This window comes from Phascolarctos cinereus, unplaced genomic scaffold (genome assembly GCF_003287225.1).
Source record: "Phascolarctos cinereus isolate Bilbo 61053 unplaced genomic scaffold, phaCin_HiC Scaffold_5;HRSCAF=322, whole genome shotgun sequence".
Taxonomy (NCBI): Eukaryota; Metazoa; Chordata; class Mammalia; order Diprotodontia; family Phascolarctidae; genus Phascolarctos; species Phascolarctos cinereus.
Window position 1 is genome coordinate 95,029,102 of NW_027555958.1, and position 27,466 is coordinate 95,056,567.

Here is a 27,466-nt window from a genome sequence, read left to right on the forward strand (position 1 = left end):
CCCGGCTGCCTATTATGGGGGGCTACTTCACCTGTATATGGAAAGAGATGGTGGCTGGCAAGGACTATATTCTTTGCTTTGACTCTAGCTTGCTCTTCCATATCTTTTGTACCCCTTTCATGGGACCAAAGTCACATGCAAGAACCATTTAGACACTGCTCAATGAAGACAAAGACAGGACATTTATAGATCTTGGTCACCTCCCAAAAAATGACAAAAAAGAATGTAAATATATGCTCTGATCATTAAGTCATGACAGTACCCTTACAACTAGAACAATGTAGTAATGATTACAGCATTATTAATCCACTTCAAAGTTTTTTTTTACTGAAAACTGAAGAACTTCTTTATTCTCCACTAAATATAAAACAATTTAAAATATTCTGTTTTTCTAAACCAGTATTTCAATTTGCTAATATATTTTTTAAAAATAAAAGCAACTTTAATGTTTTAAACTACAAACTGTAACACATTATCTATATGTTAAGTGTATATATCGTGATATCATCAATCTTTCAGAAGCCGGATGCCAAATGGACAATTCCTATCCTTTTGGTGATCTGGCACGAAGGGTGTTGGGGCTGGTGTCAGGGAGGTGAGTGTAGAAGGAATAACTACAGTAAGACGGACAGTTTGCTGTGATACTGACCCCTCCATGGTGTACCTTGGTTTGCACTGAAATCAACCCTTCATCCTTTATGACAGTATCAACTTTAGTATTTTGGGGAAGAAACAGTAAAGAGGGAAAGAGATGAGGGAACAAGGTCTTGACCAGGGCAGAAGTAAATATGGCAGGTGGTAAGGATGCTGGACAGCCAGCGCTCTCAGAAAGGCATTCTGTTGCAAAAATCATGGTGGATTCAGGAGAAGTGGGTGTTAATCACAGCTTTATTAGTAGTTAGCTATACAACCTCAAACATACCTTAAAATTTCTTTGGACTCCATTTCCTAATCTCTAAAACAATTAGTTTAGGATTTTTTGAACAAGGTATGCACCTGGATGGTGAAAATTTCGGACATTTTATTTCATTAGTACCCATATTTAAGCCACTTTACTCAAAACTCCTATTACATAACCAATTTGAAACAGGAGAGAGAGAGAAACGAGGTTACCACTGTTTATTTTTCCCCCCGAAACAGAGTCAGGTAGCTAAGAAAATTAAATAAGGCTTAAATACTAGAAACACAATAGATTATGTATCGTACAAATTAAAGACCAACCTCGTTCCTGTGGCATTGGTGACTGGCTCAAGGCTGGATGGGAACTGGATTCTGATTGGCTACCAGGAGGCTGAGGTGGCATCTGACTGCCTGTAAAACATAGGAAGGAAAGTGGGGTAGGGGTGGGGGGAACCCTTTGCATTAATGTTGCAGTTGTGTAAAACCAACATAGCTAAATTTCTTAATCTTGGTGATTTAAAAATTTATTAGCTATACACAGGACCCCACCCACCATCCAGCTCAACAGGTTTGATCTTCTACAGCATTCTTCTTTTTCCTTTTAAATTGAAGAGAGAGCATGCATAAACATTATTTAGCAACAGGCAGGCTGAAATGTTCAATTTCTTATTGAGTGAATTCCCAACCTCACTGACATGATCCAATTTATAGCTGTGAATCTCCTGACACACATTTCTGCAAGAGGGTTTAACGAAATCCAAGGCTGGTGAACAATACAATAGGAACCATCTAGCCGAGTTTAAACAGGCCTCCAACCAGGCAGGCATGGATGGCTGCCAAGAATTTTTCATTGGTAATATTCAGTCAATACAGAAATACTGATATCAACAGATTTAAGGAATCTTTCAATCAATGGGCATAACATAACCTTCACGGAAAACCTGTAAAAAGCTTCACTGGTAGTTCATGGTTACAGAAGAGTGAGGGATTTAAACCTCCCCCACTTTGACTTGCATTGGCATTTTCATCCACACAGTTTGGAACACAATGGTTCGTTAAATGTTTAACATGTATTAATTTTGTCTCCTCAGCTACACTGTAGGCTACTTAAGAGTAAGGACCACATATACTTCTTTGTATCTTCCTTCCTATCCAGCAAAAAGTCTTAATCATTTTGTGGTACTCCACAAACACTCAAGGGAATAAAAGTTACTTCATGATGGAACACTTGGTTAGCTCTTGGATTTTGGAATACGAATTAAAAGAAAAAATTACTAATGCGTAACTGACCCAAAGAAAAATGTAGCAATGTAACTACAGCAGACAGAGGCTTATATTTAGAAATCTAAGAATCTTTTGAGGTGTTCATAAGTCTATTCTAATCCACTTTCTGGCTTAGGAGGTCCACACCTTAACTATAATGCTAACAAACATTATGGAACACTGGCAATAAATCAGACATTATAAAGGCATCTGGGTTCCTGCACTGGTGGGAAAAGAACAAACAAGGAACTATCTCATTTTGTATCTTCCACTCCTTAAAACAAGTTAGATAAAATGAAAAAGGAAGGGGGAAAAAAAGCTCAGCTTTATCTTCTGGTTTGAAAGGTAGGTGATTGAGAGAGATCAGGCTGATGCCCATCACCACTGGCCACCCTAAGGGCCAATTCTTCATTAATTACCTACATAATTTTAAAGAACTGTAAATACTTACATACATACACACACACACACACACACACGTATACACACACACACACACACATATATATACCTATGTAATTTATCAGAATTCAATAAAGAGAGACGTTAATGTACTGAGGAATATCACCAATTCATCTGGGCAAAGGATCATGCCCCAATCCAACATAGAGCTTGGTGCTGTACAGTTAAAAAGAAACTCTCCCGGGTTTCTACAAGATGGCAACTCCGTCATGCCATGCAACCAATGTGCCAGAGTGCTGAGAAGGAAGGAGAGCAAATCCCAGATGTCCCCCAGGACTGTCATTCATAGCTAATTCTGAAGCAACAGTGACAGCCAGAGTGGCTGAAGAACCATTTTCAGTTTAAGGTTAACAGAAATAAAGAGTTGTAAAAAAACATTTTTACACTAAACTCGTTCTCAAATTGTTTTCTAGGTCTTCTTCTTACTTTCAAATAAGTATGCAAAATATACCAAAGAGGTTTCTGAGTGCTCCTGGGGTTCAACTGCCACTCTTTCTCCCAGATGAGATGAAAAATGAACAGTTGAATTGGTAGCCCCTGAGAACTGTGGCTCTATGAAGTCAACAGGGGTTGCTCTTGCATTAGAACAAAACCTACATGGATGAAACAGTGGGGCAAAAAGCACAAGATATGTTTAGCCATGGAAGTCCCTTTGCAAATACATCTGAATTTAACACTAATTAAATATAAAATAAAAACCGCTTCCATTGTGGATAAAAAACACCAAGAATTCATCTTATATGATGGATTTTTCTTTGAAATAAAAAGGACTAGACTCAAGTTTGACTATCCACCTTGCCACATGTCAACTGGTAAGACAGCATGTTGCTATTATGGAACATCTTTAGGCCATGGGGATCTTAGTCTATTTAGAAACTCTAAGGCATACTACCACCAAATGCCACCTTTTCTTTCTCTCTTTTTAAAGTCACTCAGGAATCAGCTGCAGCAAGACAGTAAGTGCTTACATTATAATGAACACTTCTGTATGACAGACTGAATTCAGTGACTCAAGACCATAAACAAACAGTAATTCTATGTTAACACAGGACACTACTACTTTCACTGCGTTGTGCCTGAGGCACTGCTCTTGGATAGAATATTTCAAATGAAAATAAAAAATGCTTTAGGAAACCTATCCATGAATTCGTAAATTACTAACACCGTTTGGGACACTGCTGGTTGTCCGCATAGTTTCCAAGACAGGTATTGCTTTAATACAGCAGTTTAATTCCTTTGAGATTTCTTCAAAAGCAGACAAGAGACGTTTTCATGGCAAACATGCATGCATTAACCCAGAGTTTTTAACCCACACTTTGCAACCCACCCCACCCCCTCCCACCCGTAGTAGTGTCTTTGGCTGTGTGAGAACCTTATCCTCACCAGCAGATGTGCAGGCACAGCCCTAGCAGATGATGAATTTCAAAGCATGTTGTGGGTAAAGGATGGAATTATGGAATTAAAATGAATTATTTCTATGGCCCAAATAAATGAGAACTTGGGCCCTCTTGGAATTAAGTGAATGAGCACCTAAAACCAAGAATGTTTTTGTATGGTACTTAATAGTCCCAAGTAAAATCTTTCAAACAAAGTTTGGTGATTCCACTAAGGGAGAATATTAATATGCACAGAAAAAACACAAAACCAACCAAACAAAAATACCTATACGATGGAGCTATAAAATTAAAAGCTAGCTTTGCAAGGGAGCCCCACATTTTACTCACCTACATCTGTGGAGATGTGAGTGCATCGGTGTAAAATACAAGACTGAAAACAATGCTATGAGTTAAAACTGAAGCATGAAGACAGCACCCCAAGACCCTTATTAATCTGGTCACTTTAGCTAGGAGAACTTTTTTTTCCCCAATGACTTTTCAAAATACATCACATTCTATATAACATTTGGCACACGAAAATGAGAATGAAGATTCAGGAAAGCCTCTGAGCTGACTTACAATCTTCTGTTCACTTAAAAATCTCAGTATTTTTTTAAGATGGTGTTTTAAGTCCGTATTTTCCACTTTATGCAAAGAGCTTTCAAGAAATGAGCTACGTTAAACATTTGAGGGGCATGGAACTAGATTTTGTAGATATGACAGAATGGGGCCAAAGCTGGCAGGGGGACAGATGATGGCCTAATCATCATTTAACTTTGTAACATTTATAATTGCCAGAGCATCCGGTAACCAGTCAATCAGACAAATAATGTACTGTATTATTCACAATGGGAGAATTGAGGCACATTGATATTTTGTTTTTCTTTAGGTAATAGAAAACAATGCAGAAAAACTACTTTAAAAAACACTCAGCTAGAATCTAGATTCCTTGTGAACACAATCTGTGTCTTTCTATTTCCTTTATTATCCAATAATCTCAAGTATAAGGACGAATACACAGTAAATATTTAATACTTGTCGAACAATTACCCTGAGAAATATGATTCGAATAGTAAGCTATAATACTTTAAGCTATAACCATCTATAACCAATGCAGCTTGGTCTCATGATTCTAGGTAATGCTGCTAGTAAAGTTCCGACAGTGATTTGCATTTACAAAAAAATAAAAACCACTGGAAAAATAAAAATACACATAAGTCACACAAACCTTAACATAAAAAGTACAATTTCTTTACCTCCCCTTCAAAAAAAAAAACACCAAACGGTTAAGTCTAAGATATATTAGGTATTAAGTACTTATGTCTGCATAGTTCTAGGACTTAACTAGTAACTCCCTAATATAATCTTAACTAGCAATCTCCCTAATATAAACTGCTTCCCTCCCCCCGCCAGTTTTCCTGTTTCTCTCCTCTACCCAGTTTGAGACTAACACATGTTTGCTGAAACATTAAAAAGCACATTAAAGAATAACTACTGGCAACTTTATTCCCTCCCTTCTCCCTTTTTAAGTTCAGAAAAAGTAAGAAATTTGCTTTCCTAATATATGGTTTTTCTGTCACTTTTTATTTTATTTAAATCAGTTTGACAGCTACCTTTGAGGCCTGGAAGACAGATTCATTCCAGGACTTAAAACTCTAGCTTAAGGATAAGGGTAATTATGTTCAAGTCCTGAAGGGAAATATTGTTGCCCCTTGATGAACTAACACCCCCATTACCAAATTTTGGCTGCAACGGAACAAGCAAGCCCTGAAACTCTGAACCCTTAATGAGGTAGAAGAACTAAAATGGTATTATTCTCCTTCAGCAGAGGTATGTCAGCACCTGGGACAGAGAAAGGAACATTCTTGCTATCTTTTCCCCCTCTTCAACATCAGCACATACTTCACATTTCTGTCCTGATGTCCCTGGGTGGCTCTTGATTAGTGATTTTGTATCAGGTACATCTAGCATATGTTTCCAATTTTAATACTTCTAATTTTACTATAAAAATCTGAAAACTAGCTTTGTTTCAAATTGGATAGGGCAGAGTTCTTTGCATGAGAAGGAGACAATCCTAATCTAACTGAATTCAATTACTATGTATATGTAAGGTGCTATATGGGATATAAAGATGAACAGGACAAAGGTCCTTGCTATTAAAGGACTTGATTTTAAGGACCTTTGAGAAAACCCTCAAAATGTGTCAAGACCAGCAAACACTAAGGCTGCTTGGATCGGTACAACGCAGCACAGAAAATAATTTTATTAGTCTATTTAGCAAATAGTAGTAAAATTGGTGTTACTCTAACCTCCATAAATTTCCTTGAGTTTGGAGGCTGGTATTCTCTTTTTCCTTTACTACAGATCAAAGGTTAATGTTCATCTGATCAGGAATTCAGAGATCCTCAGGCCCTAGGGGCAAAGCCAGTGGCACAGTCCCCTGGATTTGACTAGGAAATCTGTCTTCACTATACCATTCAGTTGTCAAGAAAAAAATTCAGACAACCAGCATATGCCCTACACAAGAATTTCCCCCACAGACTTTTATGGACTAGAAACAATACTATTTACGCTTTACACATCAATATTGATGATAAAGAACAAACGGACACAATGACAGTCCAGAACTCAGGCTTTACAAAGGCCCAGCTCCCTAACACGAGTGAGAATTTGTCGTTTGTCTCCTTAGTCCACATTTTAAATACATGATGCTTTCCTTTTTTTCACAGAGAAAATTCAAGAGTCCAACAGTCTGGCCAGTGAATATTCTTGTTATTGCTGTGAAGTTCACCACACTATTTTCTGCTGACATATTGAGGTATATGAATTTAAAAGGTCTAAACAAGTTTGCTACAAATTAAATTACAGAACAGAAAAAATAGAACTCAAATTTCCTCAAAACCACTGTTAAAAAGCCCACCCTTTGTCAAAGTTGAAACCAGGATCCTCAAAAAAGGACATATTTCACACACTCACATTTTATATCCAAGTAGTATATAGTTCTTTATAATATTATCACAGAACTTCAAATCACCTGTTGGCATACAATTCTCATGAATATGTAACTTTTCTAAAGAGTAAAAAAAGTTGAAATTACCAATGTAAGAGAATTATTAGGGATTTTGAAAAAAAAATCACAGTGGGATTTTTCATGTAGGTAAAGTTTCTTTTCTTTCTTTTCTGTTGGTGGGGAAGCAGGAGTGAAGGGTTGGGCGATCCTTGGGAAACATACTTCTTATTCACCTTGCTAGGAAGTCTGTGTTTATATAATTCTGAAAACTGGAAGAAAAGTCATGAATACAATACTACATTCAAGGAGACTAGATATTCAACGATGAGTGGCTACCAGCTACATCTTTTCTAATCCCTGTTTTAAGCTGAAGTAAAAGACCGAGGTAGTGGGAACTGAAGAGATCAGGCAGTTTATATTTCTCTCACCAGGACAAATTAATTAAAACAAAACCTAATTTATTCTCCCCTCTTACCCATTCTTCTTCTCCCCCAATATTTCTGCTCTAAGATTTTTTTCTTTTTTTGTTTGAGAAGCTTAATATTTGGCTGCCGTGTGAAGAAATGGGTACAGTGACAGATGAAAGACTTGTATTCATCGTATAATTCAGAATAGGGGGAAAAATCGACTGCTGTGCATTTAAGATTCTAACAACCTTGCAATTTTGTATAGTCATTTCCCCCACCCGTTCTTTTGAAGAAATCTGCTTTTATTCTGTTAATAACTAACCACAGTTGCAGCAGCATGGATCCGATTAGCAGTTCGTATGGTACAAAGGGGAGAGGAAAAAAAAGCTGTGAACAGGGTTGCCAATTTGTCCACCTGGGCCCCCAGGAGAAAGATTAGATGAGGCGCCTGCCTGCTCCCTTTTTTTCCCCCCACTTGATCGCTGTTCTATACTGCCTGATAGAGACAGGCCTTTTCAAAGCCAAGTCACTGCCTTTTTTTTTCCCCTTTAATAAAAGTTTCACTTGTCTCCATCTTCTGTCATACATTCTCTGTCTGTGCCTCAACACAGTATAACTCTATGAAGACAATCAATGACGATATGAAAAGAACTAGAAATTATTGCTTAAAAAACAAGACAAACCAAAAAAAACTTCAGAGATTAGGTCTACGATATTATTTCATGCACACAAATGTAAATATATAATCTTAATGGAAGTACACACCTAGTCTATATCTGAATTTTTTTTAACTAAAAATGTATTTTTAGAAAGTAATAATTTAAATCATAAAATGAAGTATACTATGTAATTAAGTAACCTTTAAATTATATGCACTGTAGACATTTAAATCTGGAGATTTCCTCTCAACAATTCTAATTTAGACTTACAAAATTGTTCTACTTTACCAAGAAAACAGTCCTTTTTGGGATCTAAAACTCTCAACTCTAAAAGTCTGTGATTATGTAAAGTTTAAATGATAGCAAGGAGTATATTATAAGCCAGAGTTGGAAGACTAGAAAAGAATTCCAAGATTCTGATTGAAATTTCCATAGTATATCAATTTGTGTGAATGACTATGTTTGATTTTTTTCTCTATCTGCAAACTCTTAAACAGTAGACAAATATCTGTTCATTTTAAATTGCTTTGTAAAGGAACTCAATATGGCATTTCACTAAATACTTTTTTGCTAACTACAACAGCTACATAGAAATTCTTTTTTAAAAAAATAATTTATAAGCCAATTTCTTTTTAATGACTAGTGGCTTGGTTATGGAGAAAACTTTGATCAGTTGGTCTGTGGTAGCGGTACCTGAGGAGGAGGCAAAGGAAGAGGAGGGGGCGTGTACAGTGCATGCCAGAATCTTCCCCATCTACTGAGGGAAGAACCACACAATCTTTTTGTAATGACACAGTCATATGAGAATGAAAAGGTACTGTTGGCGGGGCCAGAGTTAAATGTAACCCTGGCATTACTCAATGATCATCTCAACAGATGCGGCATCCAGTTGAAGTACATCAAGAAGGGCATCTATGTCCTAAAGTGCACCCTGATGTCTTCTGTGCTGTTTCTACCCTCAAGTAACCAAGTTCCCAAGGAGACACCATGCAATTATAGTGAAACCGCTTCATTAATAGAAGTAGTAGCTTATATGTTTTAAGTTACTTCCAAATACATAGGACATGAAGTAGCATGGCATAGAGAAGGGATATGGAGCTGGAAGAAGTGGGTTTAAATTCTGACTTTGCTAGGTATTTATTAGCTTTGTGACCTTGAGCTATTATGTATCTGAGCCTCAATCTCTTCAACAATAAAAAAAAAGGGTTTGACTATGATCTCTATCAACTCTTTTTAATCTAAATAATAAAATATAAATGTGTAAGTATGTATGCATATGTGTATGTTCATATAAACATACACATGTATATCTATATATCTATATCTATATATATCTAAATTTACATCTGAAACACATTGATTGGCTAATGTCCAACATGTACTTAAAAAGTCAAATTCAGTATTCATTCAGCTTGTGCTGACTTCAGCTGTTTTGCTAATATGAACATTATCTGGCTAATGTTCTGAACAAATCTTTTGACAGTTTCCTGTAGATTCTTGGTTAGTAGCCTCTACTGAAGTTAAGGTTATTCAGCTAAACAAGACATATTTCTGACCTTAACCATAACATTTATATGGGACATTCTTATGTGGGTTGATCAGGATCAGAGCAATCCTGATATATCCAAGTCTAGACAGTATGAAGAATTATCTTAATACTTTTCTAGGTACCAGAGAGGGTCTAAAGAATCAGAGAGATAGAATATAGAAGATAACCTCCCAAGTAAGTTGACAGACCTCTTTAGAAGTTACAGTTTCAAGTGGGTAAATATTCTAAAAGAGGAGTGAGAAAGGTTACTTCGTGCAAAGCAGTTTTCATGAGATACGCATGGTAGTAGTAATAAATGGTAGTATAAAAAATGGTAGTAGTAATATAGTATTGGTAGTGGTGGTAGTGATATTAGCTGCAGCAGCAATAATAGTAGTAGTAGTCGTAATGATGATGGTGGTAGCAGTGGTAGTAATAGCAATAGTAATAGTAATAGTAGCAGCAGCAGCAGCAGCAATAATAGTAGTAATTATAAGGGTAGTAGTAGTAGTAGTCGTGGTGGTGGTGGTGGTGGTGGTGGTGGTGATGGCAGTAGTAATAGTAAGTGTCAACAGCCAAACTTTTTAAGCACTTTAAGGGTTGTGAAGCATTTTATATATGCTATCTCCTTTGATTCTCACAATGGCCCTGTGAGATAGGTGCTTTTATAATCCCCATTGTATAGATGAGAGGCAGAACAAGGTCAGATGTTTTGCCCAGGGTCTCACACAACTAGTAAGTGTCAGAGGCAATTATGTGAATTCATGTCTTCCTCACTCCAAGTCCAGCATTCTATCCACCAGGCCAGCTAACTGCTAGTTCAACTTAAAAATTGCAAAATTATTGAGACAAACATTTTCTTTGCAGTTGAGTCATATATTTTCCAAGTTATCATATACGAATGTTTTAAACTACCTAATAAATTAAATTTCTTATAACTAATCTATATGACTACTTAGACAATGTCTACATTAATGAAAGACAACATATGGCAAAAAATAAATTCATGAGAAATTCGGGAGTATGCGGCACCTTAAAAAAAAAAACTAAGCCTTTTCCTATTCCCTTTTCTTTTTTTCATTGTTTACTTCAAATTTCTCATGTGTACCATTGTAGATCAGGAGGCTTTTCAAAACATAAGCCTGTCAATGGGACAGGATCCCAATGCGTTTTATCATTGAAGTTTGGTTAATAAACCAAAGACTCAGGCAAGATGCAGGGAATGATTGGCCAATTGTTATTTTCTTTCTACTCACCAACTCAGAGCAGAAGGACTTTAAATACTTTTGTGTTGGGAGTCTCCAAACAAGGGCCATGAAGAATTACAGAGCATAAGATGGAAAAATGATTTTGATGGAGGAACTTTAGATTACTCAGCAGGAGGGGAAGTAAGGTCGAATCTGCTCTTGGACTGAATTATAACTCCAACTCAGAGATTTAGAGATTACGTACCTGGTGACTCATGGGCTCCCTTCATCAAATTGCTCCAGGTGAGCTATAGCTTAAAAAGGTAAAACCACAGTCACTCAACTCTTCAGCTCAGTAAGTTTTTCCTTGTTAATTTTTTCTTTCTGATAAGCTCATGGTACTACTCTAATTCCGTTTCAAAGACATAGTAAAGAACTACGCATGGTGAGAAACCCAGGAGTAACACTCATACCTGAATGAGCTATGGCTTAATAACAGATTCCTAAAATGAGTTTTGTTTTTATTCACTTAAAAGCAGTCCCAAATTTGGGAATGACAGCCAGGTTTGATAGTCTAAATTCGATGTATTTGGATTTTGTGAATTTCATTTAAAACAATATCTCTGGACTCTCCTGGTGATGCTCTATTGATGGCAGTGATGGAAGACCACAATCTCAAATAAATTAAAACTGCAGGCAACCCAAAGGGAAATGGGAAGTATATGGGGGGGGGGTGTGAAAATGGCTGCAAACTATTTCAAAAAATAACTTCTCTTTGCGGAGAACAAACAAAAACAAGAAACCAAGTCAGGGATGTCTTTCACTTGGAAAAGTGGGTGAGCTGGTCACATAGAAAGAATGAGAGAGACTGGACAGACAGTCAAAGTGCTACTCTGATACCTCAGACATCTTACAAGAACCTGCAGGTCTTTAGATTACTGGATATAGGGGGACATATGGAATGAAATAAATGAGTCACAAAAGAGTGGAGGGATTCAAACTTGCACCAGTAGAAGGAGAAATCTCTTCTAGCAAGGAGATTAGAAATATAGCTACATATTGCAGGTGAATTATGAAAAATATGCTTTTTCGTACAAGAGAAAAAGAATGTTTTGGGACATGTTTAGAGGGAAAATGGGAGGGGGGCAGAAAGTCAAGAATATTTAATTTGTGATATCACAGCCAACTTAACTAAAGCAACATTCTATCCAAATTTTTCAGTCATATACAAAGTTTCCTTTAACTGATTTAAAATATACCTAAAAGGGTTGAAAACTGTAATTGGGAAGATCATATACGATTATGAATAAGAATTCGTATACAAAGTCATATAACATGACTTAGAAACAGGCCAACAAAAACATAAAGAGTGGAGACCAATGCCAGCCAAGGGAATTTTATATTAAGAAAACAAGAAAGGAAAGAAGTTTAAGTGAATAATTGGGTGAGTTGGCCTTCTTTAGCAAATCACCTAGCTTCTACAATAACAGTAAATCCCAATCACTGCTTTGGGAGTCCTTGCAACACATTACATTTTTTAATCAACTTAAAAGATTCATTAATTTTGGTATCCCCAGCAAGGTCACACTCTGAGCATTCAGCTGTGTGCCTTTAATGTAGTTTGCAAGTACAAACGCCTATGTCACTTTCTGTTTGGAAGGGGGAATATGAACATTAACAAACCCTGGTTATATCATTTATAAACATGCAGATGTGGATTATTAAAGATTAATGCATTTTGGGATTGGTGTCAGCATTCCGTTTGTCTCATGCCGAAACCAATTCTGTTCTTCATTAGTCAATGACAACCCACATCACCCTGTTGTGGAAGAGAAATCAAAGGTGCAAGTGTGGGAATTGAGAGGAGGGCATGAAACTGATGACTAAGAGACTTAACAGCTATAATCAATCAACACATCATCATAATTTCACTTCACAGTTATTTGAGGACAGGGAAATAAACATAACTCCCTTTGCAAAAGGCTTTGGTTTTCCCCCCAAATACTACTCACTATGTTTAGAAAATTGAGTCATTTGGACTAAGACCCTATAATGCAGCCTGTTGGTGGGAACATCCTGACCATAACAGGTTACCAGGTGTTATATTTTGTTCCGTCTCCATTTCTAACAACGCTGCCAATAAGTGGATTTTCCCTAGACTAAGATGAACTTGTTGAAGCTTTTGCAATATACTTTCATTTGCATTCTGATTTCTCAGTGAAGAGACACAACAAATCAGTTCCATGCCAACAGCAACTAAACTGTGGAAGCATGCTGTGCTGACTCAAGAAATACTGCCAGTTCAACCTTACTATAAACTCAGAGCGGTGACAGTCCAACCAACTCAAAAAATGAAAATAAACACCAAAGAAGGTGTCCGAAAAGCTGTCCTGCACTTCCTGCGGACAGCATCAAAATTAACTGATAAGAGGGTAAGGATGGCCAGATATGCCACATAAACCCATTAGTCACTGCTAATATTACCAAGCATTGAAAAAAGAGAAAAACAATATATTTGTGACATTGAGCATCTCTATGTTTGATTTATGTTTAATCTATAAACGGTAGGAACAGGAAGAAATTAATGAGTGTAAGCAAAACCACCTGGAAATTTAAATTTTATAAAATCGAAATACTCATTTCTACAGGGGAGATAGAGAGCAGGAGGAAATGGTCATAGTGAAAACAAAACAGAGGAGAAGGAAGAAGAAGAGGAAGAAGAAAGAGGAGGAGAAGGAGAATTAGAAGCAGAAGCAGAAGAATAAGCTGCCAGTTTCAGCTCCAGCACTTACACATTTTATCCCTGACACCTTGGACAAATCACAATTTCATTGGGCCTCAATTTCCTAATATGCCAAACAGAGTTAATGATATCTGCACTACCTACCTCACAGGGCTATGATGATTAAAGTGCTTTAAATCAGAGGCATCAAATTCCTGCCTGCCTCCCACCCCCAAGAATGAAAATATAATAAGGAAATGTTTATTAAAAAAAAACACAACAAAACTAATGTTATTTTGTAGTTTCCTAAGTCAATATACAGCCCCTTGAATCTGTTTCTATTTGAGTTTGGCATAATTACTTTAATACTTAAAGAGATCTGACTGTGCCCCAATGGCATGCTCAAAAATCTTCAGTGGTTTCCTTATTATCTGTAGGAGAAATGAAAATGGGACATTCAAAGGTCCCATCTACTTTTCCAGACATTTCAATTTCACTCCTTTTTTTTTTGAGTTAGTTATACAATATTCCGGTTAGAGTGTGGGACTTGAGAGTCAGGAGGACCTGAATTAAAACCCTGCCTCAGACACGTATTAGTTGTGTAATCTTGGGCAAGTGACTCTCTTTTAGCCTCGGTTTTTTTTTTTAATCTGTACAATTAGAATAATAAAATGCCCATGGGGATATTATTATGTAATTACATTTTATATATATATATATATATATATGTATATATATATGTGTGTGTGTGTGTGTGTGTGTGTGTGTGTGTGTGTGTGTGTGTGTGTGTGTGTGTGTGTGTGTATATGTATATATATGTGTGTGTATAGTACTTGCCTCCCAGGAATGTTGTGAGAATCAAATGAGACAAAGCACTATATAAATGTTAGCTAGTATATTCTAAATTCTGACCAAATTGGACTAGTACTGTTTCAAGAACTTCCAAGGTGGGAAGAACTAGCTTGATTTTGTCTTTGTATTAATTTCTAGCATCTGACACAAGGCCTTGCATGTAACAGCTGCTTAAAGTTTGCTTTGGGAGAAAAAAATGCTCAAGGACTATCATTTGCACATACAATATTTTTAAACTATGTAGATAAGAGGATCTTTAGGAAAACAAAACACTGAAAGAGTGTAGATACAGGGTTTGGAGCCAGGAAGACCTGAGTTCAAATCCAGCCTCAGATACCTATGAGCTGTGTGAATCTGGACAAGTCATTTTGCCCTATTTGCCTCACTTTCCTCATCTGTCAAATAAGCTAGAGGCAATGTCTGCCAAGAAAACCCTAAACGGGGTCATGAAAAATCAGACATGCCTGAAAAATGACTGAACAACAAGAAAATAAGTAATAATGAATGATGCCTTGATTCTAAATTAGAACCAATAAATAAAGGTAAAAGGCTCTGTACCTCATTACTAATCCATCAAATCTATTTAAGAACTTTCATTTCTTCTACTCTTCCCAAGAAAAAGCATATTGTTGGAAAGCATCAGTTGGAAAGGATGTAAAATTACTCTTATGTGCAGCATACAAGTCAATGTTTTACTTGTCAGGAAGGGAAATACAGTCTTATCAGTATCCTTGTTTTGCAAAATTGCTAAATCGGTTTTGTGTAACACCATGGAAGAGAGCAACCACATTTGGTGGTGGTGCTCTGTGTGTGTGTGTGTTTTACGTTTTCTGCTCAGTTTGCCAATAACCAGCATGCATCATCCATACAACAAGCTGTTGCAGGATTTTCACCCTTGGCGAAACCATGAGGAAAATTTTGATAGATGCCCTAAAATAAGTTTTCCAGGTAAAGTGATTGTATACTTGCTTTCAAGTGAAATTAAGTCCTGTGATCTAAAGCTATCACATTTAAGATTCCACCAAAGTTACAGTGAAAATGAATATATCGAAAAGCCATCTTTAAACCATCTCTCAAATTATCTGATTTTCTCTAAAATTTACATACCAGGATTTCATTAGACAGAAATGAATTAAAATCCTAGAACTAAGACTCAACATTTCCAAAAATCACAGGGATTGTCTTTCCTTAAAAACCTGTTCTTTCTTCTGATTTCACCATTTCTATAAATAACTGTATCCATCACCGTCTGACCTATTTAAAATCTCGCTGTTTGTTATCTTTAACTTTCCCTTTGCCCTCACTTCCCACCTTTAAGCAGCTGCAAGATCTTGTCAGTTTAACCATAGCTACCACTGTAATTCAGGTTCTCATTCCTCTTGGCACGGACCACTGCCATCCTCCAAGAAATGTTCCTCTGCCTCTACTCTCTGCAACCACAAAGAATACTTCACGTCACAGACAGGTCAAATGCTACTTTTCTGCTCAATAGTTAGCTCTTTATTTCCTAGTAAGGAAAGTTCAAACTTCTGAGTGGCATTTAAGACTCTCAAGAATCTGATACCACCCAATCTGTCCAGCCTTCTCGTGCTTCTTTTTTCCCAGTCCTCCATGCTGGAGTCAAATGGGGCGAATGCCCATGCTTTACTTCCTCTGTGCCCATGGTACTCCCTGTCCCTGGAATAGGCTTCTCTTCTAATTCCAACCAGCAGAAATCCTATCCATCCCTTCAAGGTTAACTTAAATGCCATCATTGGGGCAGCTAGGTGGTGTAGTGGATAGAGTCCCAGGAGTCAGGAGGACCTGAGTTCAAATCCAGTCTCAGACCAGACACTTGACACTTACTAGCTGCGTGAGCCTGGGCAAGTCACTTAACCTCAACTGCTGTGCCAAAAAGCAAAAACAAACAAACAGAAAAACTTAAATGCCATCATCGTGAGGGCGGTCTTGTGCACTGGAATGAGTACTGGGCTTGAATACGGAACCCTGCATTCAAATCCCAACTTCCATGTTTGAAACCTACTAGATCTGTGACGTAGACAAGTCACTTACATTTCCAAGAAAAAATGGGGATAATCTTGGATTATCTACCTTTCTCAGGGCTATTAAAGAAGATGATTTGTAAATCTCAAAATTCTGTCATGCTAGATAGACATGAGTTATATTACTACATTGTACACAACATGAATTTTATTATTATGAAGGCTTCCTTGATGCCCTCAATCAACAGCATTCTTTCTTCCTTCTGACCTCACAAAACACTCTGCTGACACCTCTTTTATGTGCTTTTTTTTGGAGGGAGGACATAATCTCTATTTGTATCATCTCCCTCTGCTAAACAACAACCAACACGAAAGTATACTGCCCTAACAACTAATGTATTCCTCTGTATATAGTAAGCAATGCATAGATGTTGGTTGAATTGAATTAAAAGGATGTTGTCCCATTTCTTACCCTATGCAGAAACTGTCCTATAAAATCGTTGACAGATGTTTAGTCTCTAGTGGAAAACTCCCAATGATATGGCCAACTCAGGGTAACTCACTTCACCTTTAAGAAAATTTGCCTTTTATTTGACTAGATGTTTACCTCATTCTTACTTCTACTCATTGTTCCTAGCTCTGATTTCCTTTACTAAACAAAATAGGTCTAATCCCTCACTTCATGGGAAAGCCCTTCATATACTTAGTCATAATGTTTCCTTCTAAACACCACCAAATCTTTCAGCCACTTCTCTTGACAAAGTTTGGCTTTCCCTCAAATCTGAGTTGCCTTCTGCTGGATGCGCTAGTTCATCAATGTCTCTATTAAAGTTTGGCTCCCAGACATAAACACGGTACATAAGAAGTAGTTTGGCAAAAACAGAATGTGATTGTTTGCTTTGTTTGTGGGCAAAAACCTCCATTAAGGCACATGGCCTAATGAGCTTTTTTTTAAAGGGGGGAGTAAGAAAGAACTAATTGTGCGATCGTGGGCAAGTCACTTAAACTCCGTTTCCTCACCCTGAAAAATGCAGAAAATAATAGCACCTACCTTCCATGGGTGTTGTGAAGATCAAGTGACATAATATTTTTAAAGCACTTTGCTAATATTAAAGTGCTATAAATACCAGCTATTATTGTTATATTTAGATATGAACTAGCTAAAACCCTTCTATCTTTCTCATACAAAGAGGTTTTAGCCATGTACTAAATGACTTATCCATTTAGGCAGAATGGGGGCCTAAACATTTAAAAAATCTAGGTCTAGAAATGTCTTTAAAAAAAAAAGAAGAAGAAACTGATTTGTAACAATCATTCTTCATCTTATGAGCACTAACCTTGACAAATTAGACTAGGAACTATCATTTCCTATCACCTAAAAACCTTCCTGTTCACTTTGGCCTATGACTGACTCTTAACTGCTATTCATTTTTCTCTTTTCCATTAAGCATCTTTCCAGTGCCTGCTTGTCTGAATGTCAAATTAACCAAGAGAATTAGCTTTATAACCAGACTGCCTTCCTGTTTGTATCTGAAGCTATGGCAGTGTACATTGTTATCTATTTAACCCTCACTTGTTAAAAAAGAGAACTCTTACTTTTAAAAAAAGAATAGTGCTGAGTACTTGAATGGAAAAATGGCTAAACTAGAAGTGATACTCACAATTTGGTATATAATGCTCTCCTTAGTTCATGCTGGTGGCATCTAAGATTTTTCTCAGAGTGATAAAGAACATCATGACCAGCTCGCATGCTGACTCTGTTTCTCTCACCATCCAGGAATTGATCCGCCAGTAAAGCTCTTGAGAGACAAGCTAAGTGTAAAGTAACTAGGGGCACCATCTTGGGCATAGTCTAACGGGGATAAGAACCTTTGGTGTCTATAATATTTAAGTTTGAGAAAAGGCCAAGGAAGTTGAAATGTTTTGGAAACTGCAGGAAGTACAAGGATGGAATTTCATCCTTCATCCTATGTATAACATATATAGATCCCAGGATGGAGGGCAGAGGGGACACTTGCCTAAATCCAACTATGATCAGTGCATTTAGATTGGCCCCTGAAAGAGCAAGGGCTGATCCCAATATTCTTTTTCCTTCAGAGTCTTCTACATCTTTCATGATGATATCCTTAGTTCTTATTCTCTGCTCTCCCACAATTCTTTAATACAGTCTAATTGTTCTGTTTCCTAATCATTAAGTCACAGAAAGGAACATAAGGAATGCCGTGATCTTTCCAGAAAAAAAAAAAGGGAAAAGAAAGAATCCAAGAGGAAAATAAGTCAAATTTTTAAAAACTCAGTTTTTTTCTATCTTCCATGCTGGAAAAAGAATGTGTTTTATGTATAACTATAAAGATATTATGTACAGAAAGTAGATTTGTCATGTGAGATTAAGTAATAAAACAGTACACTTTCTATGATGTCAGGGAACATGCTGGTTCTGATTAGTCTCTAGGTTCAAATCATTCTATTTAATGCATATATGGGCAGAATAGGTACAACACAAACTAAGCATTTAATAATAGTGATACATAATATCTACTCTTTTTTTTTTTAAATAAGCAATGGTCACTCACTGAATCTTCCAGCTGCAGGAAAAAAATGCTTATTTCCATCTGAAATTTGATTTGGTGCTAATGCCAAAACCTAAGAGGCAAGGGAGTGAAATACTGGAAAGTCTGTAATGTCATCACTTCCTATTTCTAACATACCTGATGAATTATCAAGAGTAGTTTAAAATTCCCTTAGATTTTAAAAAGAAAAATGGTGGGACAACCACCAAAAAATTCTATTCGACACTGATGGGTTAATACTTGCCCGGCCCATCAGCAATCTCCCACAGTACCCTCGCCTTTCTTAATATTTAAACACTGTTGCTGCTTACATGGCACAGGAGAAAAAAGCTGACAAAAGCCTTTGGCCAATAAAATAAAAATAAAAAAAATTGTTGGGCTTATTTACATTTTTGCTTTGTTAGTAAACTGGAACGGTTGGCACAGGAGGCAAGACAAGTGAAATTAACATCCACTAAATCTTCTGGCAACAGCAGCGCATTTTGATGTGCTGTGTCAGCTTCTACAAGGGTGATAGGTAGAATGAGGCACAGGGTAAGACCCACACCAAATGAAAGGCAGCCATGGCTTCTGCTCCTTAACAAAAAACAATCAATGAGATCTGGGCTGCAGCAGGAGAAGCAGCAGAAAGTTAAGGAAGAAAAGAAATTAATTTCTTACAAAGAAAAAACCGATGTTTGGCAGCCATAAGTTGCAGAAATGACTGCATTAGGCATGGGCGGCTTAATTTAATTAAGCACATTTTCTTCAACTACAACTCTAAGAAGAAATTGGGGGGTGGGGGAAGCTGTAGCTTCCACCCCCACGTGGAACTTCACCAATATGAAGGAGGAGGATTAAGAGATTGGGGGGGGGGAACAAGTGAATGCAAGAATTTGCCACCACATGGCACTGTGAAGCACATGTATTTCTGTTCTTAAATACATGTGTAAATTAAACGTCAGAAGCAGATTTCTCTACCTCCTCCAGCTATAGATGGTTACAATGCTGGAACCCAGGAATGTGCAAACAAAGGCAGCTGATCCATGTGGCTACTTACCATAGAAAATCTCCATCCTGCTTTTCAAAAGGAATGCAGGAAGGAAATGCCCCACTGAGTTAGGGATATGCCAGTGCCAATGCTATGCAAGTGCATCATGGTAGCAATTCCCATGAAACAGGAAATGTTTGTCAGAAGGCAATATAGGAGGGCAAATTTGCAGTGGGTGGAGAAACAGTTTAAACAGGCACTGAACAGAATCAGCCATTTGGGATGCTTTATTGTAGATGGTTTATCCACCTTTGTGATGTTTCTCATTAGTTGTCAATTTTATTTACCCAGAGCAGAGATAGAGAAAATGATGGTTCTTTTCCAACGAACCCTGGGAAAGCAACACCTTTATTCAAACAGTCTTCCCAGCAAGAAGCCCCTCCAATATTTTGGCTTTTCCTCATCATGGCTATCAGCTACATAACAGCTGCTCATTTTACAATGACTTGCTGGAGAGACAATGATTGAAAGAGCCAATCTGTGTCACATGGAGAGGCTGTAGCAAGATATAGCAGGAGGTAATGGGATAGAAGTGAGGTCAGAAAAAACAAAATCGAAGCGGGGGTAAATATACGTGCTAGGAACAGGGAACAGAAAGGAAGAAAGAAAGTGGAAAGAGAATAAAGGGGAAAAACTAACCAAATGCCTAAATAACCGTAAGTCTCTAGATTATAATTTTCATTTTATTCATGAAGAATTATGACCCTATTGTTTTAGCATGTAACAATGAAGACATAAGATATGAAAGTAGGAGGAAGAAAAGAAAAACACTTCGAAGTTGGCCTTACCAGATTGATTTAAGAATTTCAGAGGGTAGATTTCATTTCCACACATTCCAACATTTAGGTTTGCTGGGGACTAGCAGGGAGAAAGACACAGAGAAAAGATACCAGGAACTACACAGAAATAGAACCTGAATAGGAATGAGGCTAGTCTGAGATAAAGGAAGTGTGAAGGTACTAAGAATATCTTCAGTTATGGGTGGTGGCATTTGGACCCGAGATTTTATCAGTGTAGGGAGCTCCACATGTAGGTGGAATCTCCTTCCACTGATGGAGTCTGGCAATGCCTCTGAAAGGGTTGCATGGGAGAGCACTGTAAGAATAAGTGGTTGGTCCAAGGTTAGCTAGTTAACTAGTTTATCAGTCAGAGGGCAGAAGCCGAGCTTGACTGACTCCAAAGACTCCAAGACTGGCACTCTATCCATAATACTTCACTGCTTCTCCATATTACCAATATTGATCAAATGTAATTAATATTCTTAAAATATTTGGAATAGAGATTTTTCTCTATAGCTATAATTGTTTCAGGTTGGTGGTTACTATACAGCTTCAACTTGATTTTAAGCACTGAGAAAGGGGTGAGTTAAAACAAATCTCAAATATCCAAGCACTGGCAAAGAGTTAAATTTTTTTTTTCAATATTTATAATGCTTTCTCTCCTAACTTGCCTACTTTCTTTGTCATATCCTTTCCGAGACAATTTCTATGTGAAATGTAATTGCTGTCCTATCTTCGTCTCTTATTTCCAAGTTGGGAGAAAAGTAAACAATATGGAAAATGCTTAATATTTTTTGCACCTCTGGTGGACAGAGCACACAGAGCAAATTTTGATTTAAAGAAATTAAAAAAACAAAAGCGCAAAGTATACATTAACTTCCAATAAAAGCCTTTTAGTTTACCTGCTAATAGCTGCCAATCACAGAATCTAAGATGCTTTGGATTTTTTTATACTTTAAAAAAATTTAATATTATACATTGAGCCCACTAACATAGAGAATTTAAGAATTCAAGAATGTTCTTGAAACTCTTTATGCTTTTCATTGAAAAACATGAAACGAATCACTTCCTACCTGACTCCCAACATTCACAAAATTTCAAATCAGAGTTTATATCTGCCACAACACAGATGTCAAGCTTGGAACGACATGTGTTGTAAAGAAATAAAGAATCAGCAATGGCCTTGCATTTCAAAAGAACACAATTCAAAGAAGTGAAATCTCTTAAAAGCAGCCACAAGATGCCTCATCCTGGTAAGGGAGTGACCCCAGGAAAATCAGGTGACTTTTTGGAGAGACTGGTCTGTCAGAAGGTTATAGCCCAGTGTGATGGAATTTCTGGCCACAGAAACACTGAAAGACCATCTTCAAAGCTATGGCATGGAAGGCTGCAGCCTCTTTTGGTAATGATGTGATCCTCACACTGAGGAAGTTACAGATGACTGAAATGCTGTCACTATTTTTGAAATGGCATTGACTAAGATAGGAGACTTTCTATCAAATAAACTTTTCAGAACAGGGCCTCCAATTTAGAAATTATAAATACCAGGTTTCCTGATCCCACATCCAGTTCTGTCACTATAATAAAAGATGCCTACTTGCTGTTTACTAATGGACTGGCTGTTTACTAACTATCCTCCTTTAAGAAAACCACTTGGACTTTAGGAAAATTAACTTTGTTAACTAAGGATCTTCCTACCTAGTATTTAGCTGGTAAAACTCTTTGTCAGATTTTTGTCAAAAAGATGTTCTTGGAGAACTTTTTTTCTAGGTGCCCAATTTAATGTTACATAAATCAATAACCAATGAATGAAAAGCATAAAAGGAATTTTTAAAAAGGCTTTGTAAAAATATGTATTATAAAAAGATGTATGTATTTACATATGTTACATAAATGGTTCTACATATGTGTGTGTGTGTGTGTGTGTGTGTGTTTAGACTGAAAATGGGACTTTTAAAATTAAGCAACTAAGACAGCTATCCAACCAAAGTTTCATTTAGGTTACTCCTCCACATAATATTTTGGCTTTTAGTGTTTCAAGACTTTTACTTTATGGAATATAAAATCATAAAAAAGAAATATCCTAAGAAACTTAGCCTCACCTTGATAGGCACAATGGAGCAAAAGTGAAATTTGGTCACAGGCTTCAAGGACATAGAAAGTTTACCCTAGATAACATCCTTGCAGCTACATCATTATTAGAGAGTAGTCACTACTCAGATATATAGTATCATGTAGGAAAAGCAGTACAGAAATGTAATTATTAAAAAGAATGAGACTTATGACCTATTCATCAGCATCCACCAGAAAATTTAAAAACAAACCAAAAACAGAGTCAAGTTCAGAAGAGGAAGCAAGCATGTTCCATCGAATCCATCACTTTAGCCAAGGTAATACATACAAAGAAAACGTCTCATTTATAGCTGCTATAATGAATTACACCAAAAAGAAGCTTCCATTTACACTATATGTATCTTGCATATATATTTCCACGTTGTCTCAACCATTAGAATGTGAGCTTCTTAAAGGCAGGAACCTTGTTTTTGACTTTCTTTGTCTCCTAAGTGCTTAATATAGTGCTTGGCAAAGAGTAAGTGCTTACCAAACGCCCGCTGACTGACTGATAAAAAAAAAAATTGGTCCATGTACCTAATAAAGGAAAATTGGTTGTTAGGTACATAAGGTGAATAGTAAAACAACTGTATTTCTAAGAATCTGCGTAGACAGTAACAAGTGTAAGATGGGCGGGACTACACATCAGTAAAGAGTTCTCAAATATGCTGCAATGAATGAACTAGCATACTACTACAAGCATGAACTTCTAAGGTTTTTGAAAACAATACAATATTACGTACTGAGATAGTCATAAAACATTCTATTTGACAAAAAACAGCTTAGTGGAATGTGCTGATATAGTTTTCTGATTCAGAAGAAACACTGTAAAGGTGCTGTAGGCAAAAAGGAAGACTACTTAGCTTTGGCAGAGCAAACAAACATGGAAACTGGGGAACAATAAACAATGAAGTCATTTAACTCAATTACTGGGGGAAGAGGGGTCCCTTTGAACGCTCATTAGAGATACTTTGGAACTGGCATTTATAACATTTGGGTGACAATTCCTCTGTCCCACCACCAAGGCATTTGATCCCCAAAATAGATTATTGTCAAGTATTTCATTGTTCTAAGTCTAATTGTTCTAAGTCATTAAGACCCAGATCTAGTTTTACTATCCAAGTTAAATCACAATAGATCAGTAATACCTGGAATACTCGCAGGAGAAATTGGGCCCGATCTTGACTGGTTGCTCCCGACAGGAGAGCCAACAGGGGAAGGTGATGGGCCCCCTGGGATACTGGAAAGATGGGGGGAAGCATGAGGAGAGAAGGGCGACTGCGCAGGATTGCTCTGATCCCCTTGGCTGCTAGTAGAGCCTGACGCACTCACTGCTGAACTCAACGCTGCTTCTGTTCCTGTGGGCAGGTCATCAATGGAGCCAGATAGGTCCTGAGTAGAGGGAAAAGAGAGAAAACATGTATTAATGTAGTAAAACAATGCTTGTTCAGTGCCCAATCCAAGTTCACCTACAGAATTCATGCTGTTACAGAATTTTATAAAAGCAGTCATCCGAATCATGGACACTTTGTCAACTAAAGATATGTTCATCCATCCCTACTGGCTAGGTAGACGGAGTTATTAATACTGATGTAACAAAGGAGAGCGCTGAGCTCAAAAACTATGGACTGGGAATGCCATCATTTTGACATGGCACCCTCCAATTTTCAAATTAAGAAAAGAGAAAAGGCAAATATACATATAAACACAAATATATAATAATGAAAAACTTCAATAAAGCTTTAATGTTTCTGAGCTTTTCAAAATTGGGCTCTAGCCATACCTTTCCAGGCTTATTCCATGTCATTCCTTTTCCTGTGCTCTATGTTCCATCTAAAGAGTGTATTAATGGTCTTTGAACATGACATTCAACCTCCTGTTTTTGTGCACAGATTGTCCCCCTGGCCTGTTACACAATCCCTTCCTCCCCTCCATTTTTAGGGACATCTACTTTCCTTCCAAGCACAGTGAGTGCTTCCTTATACACAAGACCTTTCTTCATCTCCCCCAGATGCTAGTGATTCCCAGAGTCCCAAGCACCTATCACACAGAAGTCACTGGATAAACGCTTGTTGGTTGATTGAGTGGAAAGGTGAGAACTTCTGAACATTTTAAAACTGCGCAAGAGATGATATTTTGGCATGAGTATGCATGAAATGAACCCATGTATTCTGAAGCTCTTCCTTCACTCTAATGGAGGCCAAAATCACCACAATTCAGCTCAGATTCACAGCACTATTTTGGCCATCTTATTTTCTTAGATCAACACTGCCTGCTATCACTGCGTTAAAAAAGAATAATCAACAGATAAATTAATTTTGTAAAGTCAAAATGGTATTGTGATGAATATCACTAGAAAGAAGGGTTCTGTACAACAAAGCCCAAGGCTTTGTATATAGTCCATGGAACATCGATCTGAACAAAACAACTGTTTACACTTTAGGTGGGAAAAGGAAAGCAGAATAATCAATGGTTTTGTTTTTGTCATCAAGTAGCAATTATCCTTCAACTCACTTGTCCCTATTTCAAAGCTAACTAAATCAAAACCACGTAAATTCTCAGGCTACTCAACAAAATAAATCTAGAGGAAAAAGGTAGGGTGTGTAAAAGTTAGATACCATCTATTTTCCCTATCTTATGAGGTCAAAGCACTTCTTTTTCTTGCTAATTAACTACCCAAGAGACTAAGTGTCAGTTCTGTTTTGTCTCTAGGACATAAAGACTAGTAAAGTAACTATTAGCAATTCATTCATTGAAAGAAAAAAAAGCCATTACAACAAAACAACTATGATGTCCCAAGAGCTCTTTATAATGAGTTTTTACTTATATTTTATTTATGGACTTGACAGTATTAATTTCTTACACTATACAGCTCTGGAGAAATAAACCAGTCTTGTTATGGTATGAGGTGTATATACAAGAGATTTTTCATTCACATTATTAAGCACTTGGCTGAGAGTTAAATCTTGACTATTTGTGGTTTTGAAAGATCCCTTAGTGCACTCCTTAAGGAAGATCTTTACTTTAGTAACATGGCAAAGCTTTAACATTCCGTCTGGCTTAACCACTCACTGAAAGTGCTTGCATATTTTTTGTGTTGTTGCTATTGAGTCTTTCTAGTAGTGCCTGACTCTCCATGACCCCATTTGGGGTTTCTTTGGCAAAGATATTAGGGTGCTTTGCCATTTCCTCCTCCAGCTCATTTTACTGACAAGGAACTGTGGCAAATGGGGTTAAGTGACTTGCCCAGGGTCATACAACTAGTAACTAACAGAGTCTGGATTTGAACTGTGGTCTTCCTGCCTCCAGAGCTGCCACTCTATCCACAATGCCACCTAACTGCCCCATGTGTTTGTGTATAAATTAACAAATGCAATGAAATGCAATTTTTGGTGGCTTCAAGCCAATATAAAGTATTTTAATTCTGATACCAACAGGTAAATTTTACATGCACTTTTGCCAAGAAATCACATTTGTATAATTGCTTAAGTCTTACAAAGGACTTTTCCTCAATCAACAATTTGTGGTTTAGTTAAAGTGTTATTTTCCCACCAAACTCTCTCCTGATCCTACCAATATTCTTCTTTACCTAGTCCTCTTCCGGTGGTCCAGAGTTAGGAATGGATGACTTACTGGGAGAGGGAAGGTAAGTTATCATAGTCACTGAAACTTCTACCTTTTAGTTCTAGGTTTTCCTACTACAGCCAAAATGGAACAAACTGAATCCTTTTCCTAAAGGGCACACTTTCAAATATTTGAGGGTATCTGTCATGTGCCTCTTATATGCATTTAACCAAGTTAAAATATGTGGAATTCCTTCAACCAATCCTCATTAGTCATGATTTTGAATCCTGGTTACCACCTACTCAATATTCTACAACTTGGCAATATTATAACCTCCCTAAAATAAGATATGTAGAACAGGACATAGTATAGTAGATCTGGTCAAGTGACAACACAGAAGAGAATCAACCAAATTATTAAAAGTATTTAAGGTAACTATGGGAAAGGAGAGAGAGAGAGAGAGAGAGAGAGAGAGAGAGAAGAGAGAGAGAGAGAGAGAGAGAGAGAGAGAGAGAGAGATTGAAACTGAGGGATTGAGAGCTGGAGCACGCTAAGCCTGTGTAACAAGATGGGGAGTTTGGTCAAGGCAAACTGAACTGAGAAAGGTATACCTGTATGATTAGAATTGGGGAGAGGGGGAAGGAGGGAGTAAGATTCTTAGGAAATTTCTGTTGGGAAAATCAATGGGAACATTCCCTGATCTGGCCAGTCAATCAGCTTTTAGAAGGAAAGTGTTGACCTGAAGCTCAAAAGAAAATGCATGGGGTGACGAGGGAGCGTGGAGAGGCAGGGGACTTATTTTCCAGGGACATATGGGGCTGAAAATGCTCAGCCTAGTCCTGGTGATAAAAGGAGGGTAGACAAGTAAGAAAAGAACAGGATTTCCCTCTCTCTCCAACAGGGTCAGGGATAAATAGAGGGTAAGAAGACAGGGTATCTTCCATCCTGGTTAGGAAGGGGGAATGAAACCATGGAGAAACTGGAAGCAAATGTTTAATGCATTAAATCCAGGCCAAGACAATTAAATAACTTGAATATCATTATTCATTCAACTGTATATAGC

General features: G+C 37.3%; 1 protein-coding gene across 9 annotated transcripts in view; it reads right to left on the reverse strand.

Moving 5' to 3' along the window:
* Positions 1 to 27,466, reverse strand: part of ARID1B (AT-rich interaction domain 1B) — a 551,542-nt gene that overhangs the window by 101,358 nt on the left and 422,718 nt on the right. For 7 of the 9 annotated variants that reach the window (XM_078155060.1, XM_078155059.1, XM_078155067.1 and 4 more), the window contains 2 exons: positions 23,988 to 24,231; positions 1,222 to 1,311 (listed from right to left, as the gene is read on the reverse strand). In XM_078155060.1, the coding sequence (XP_078011186.1) occupies positions 1,222 to 1,311; positions 23,988 to 24,231 (334 nt within the window). The remainder of the gene's footprint in view (positions 1 to 1,221; positions 1,312 to 23,987; positions 24,232 to 27,466) is intronic. The other 2 variants (XM_078155061.1, XM_078155065.1) reach the window with 1 other exon arrangement.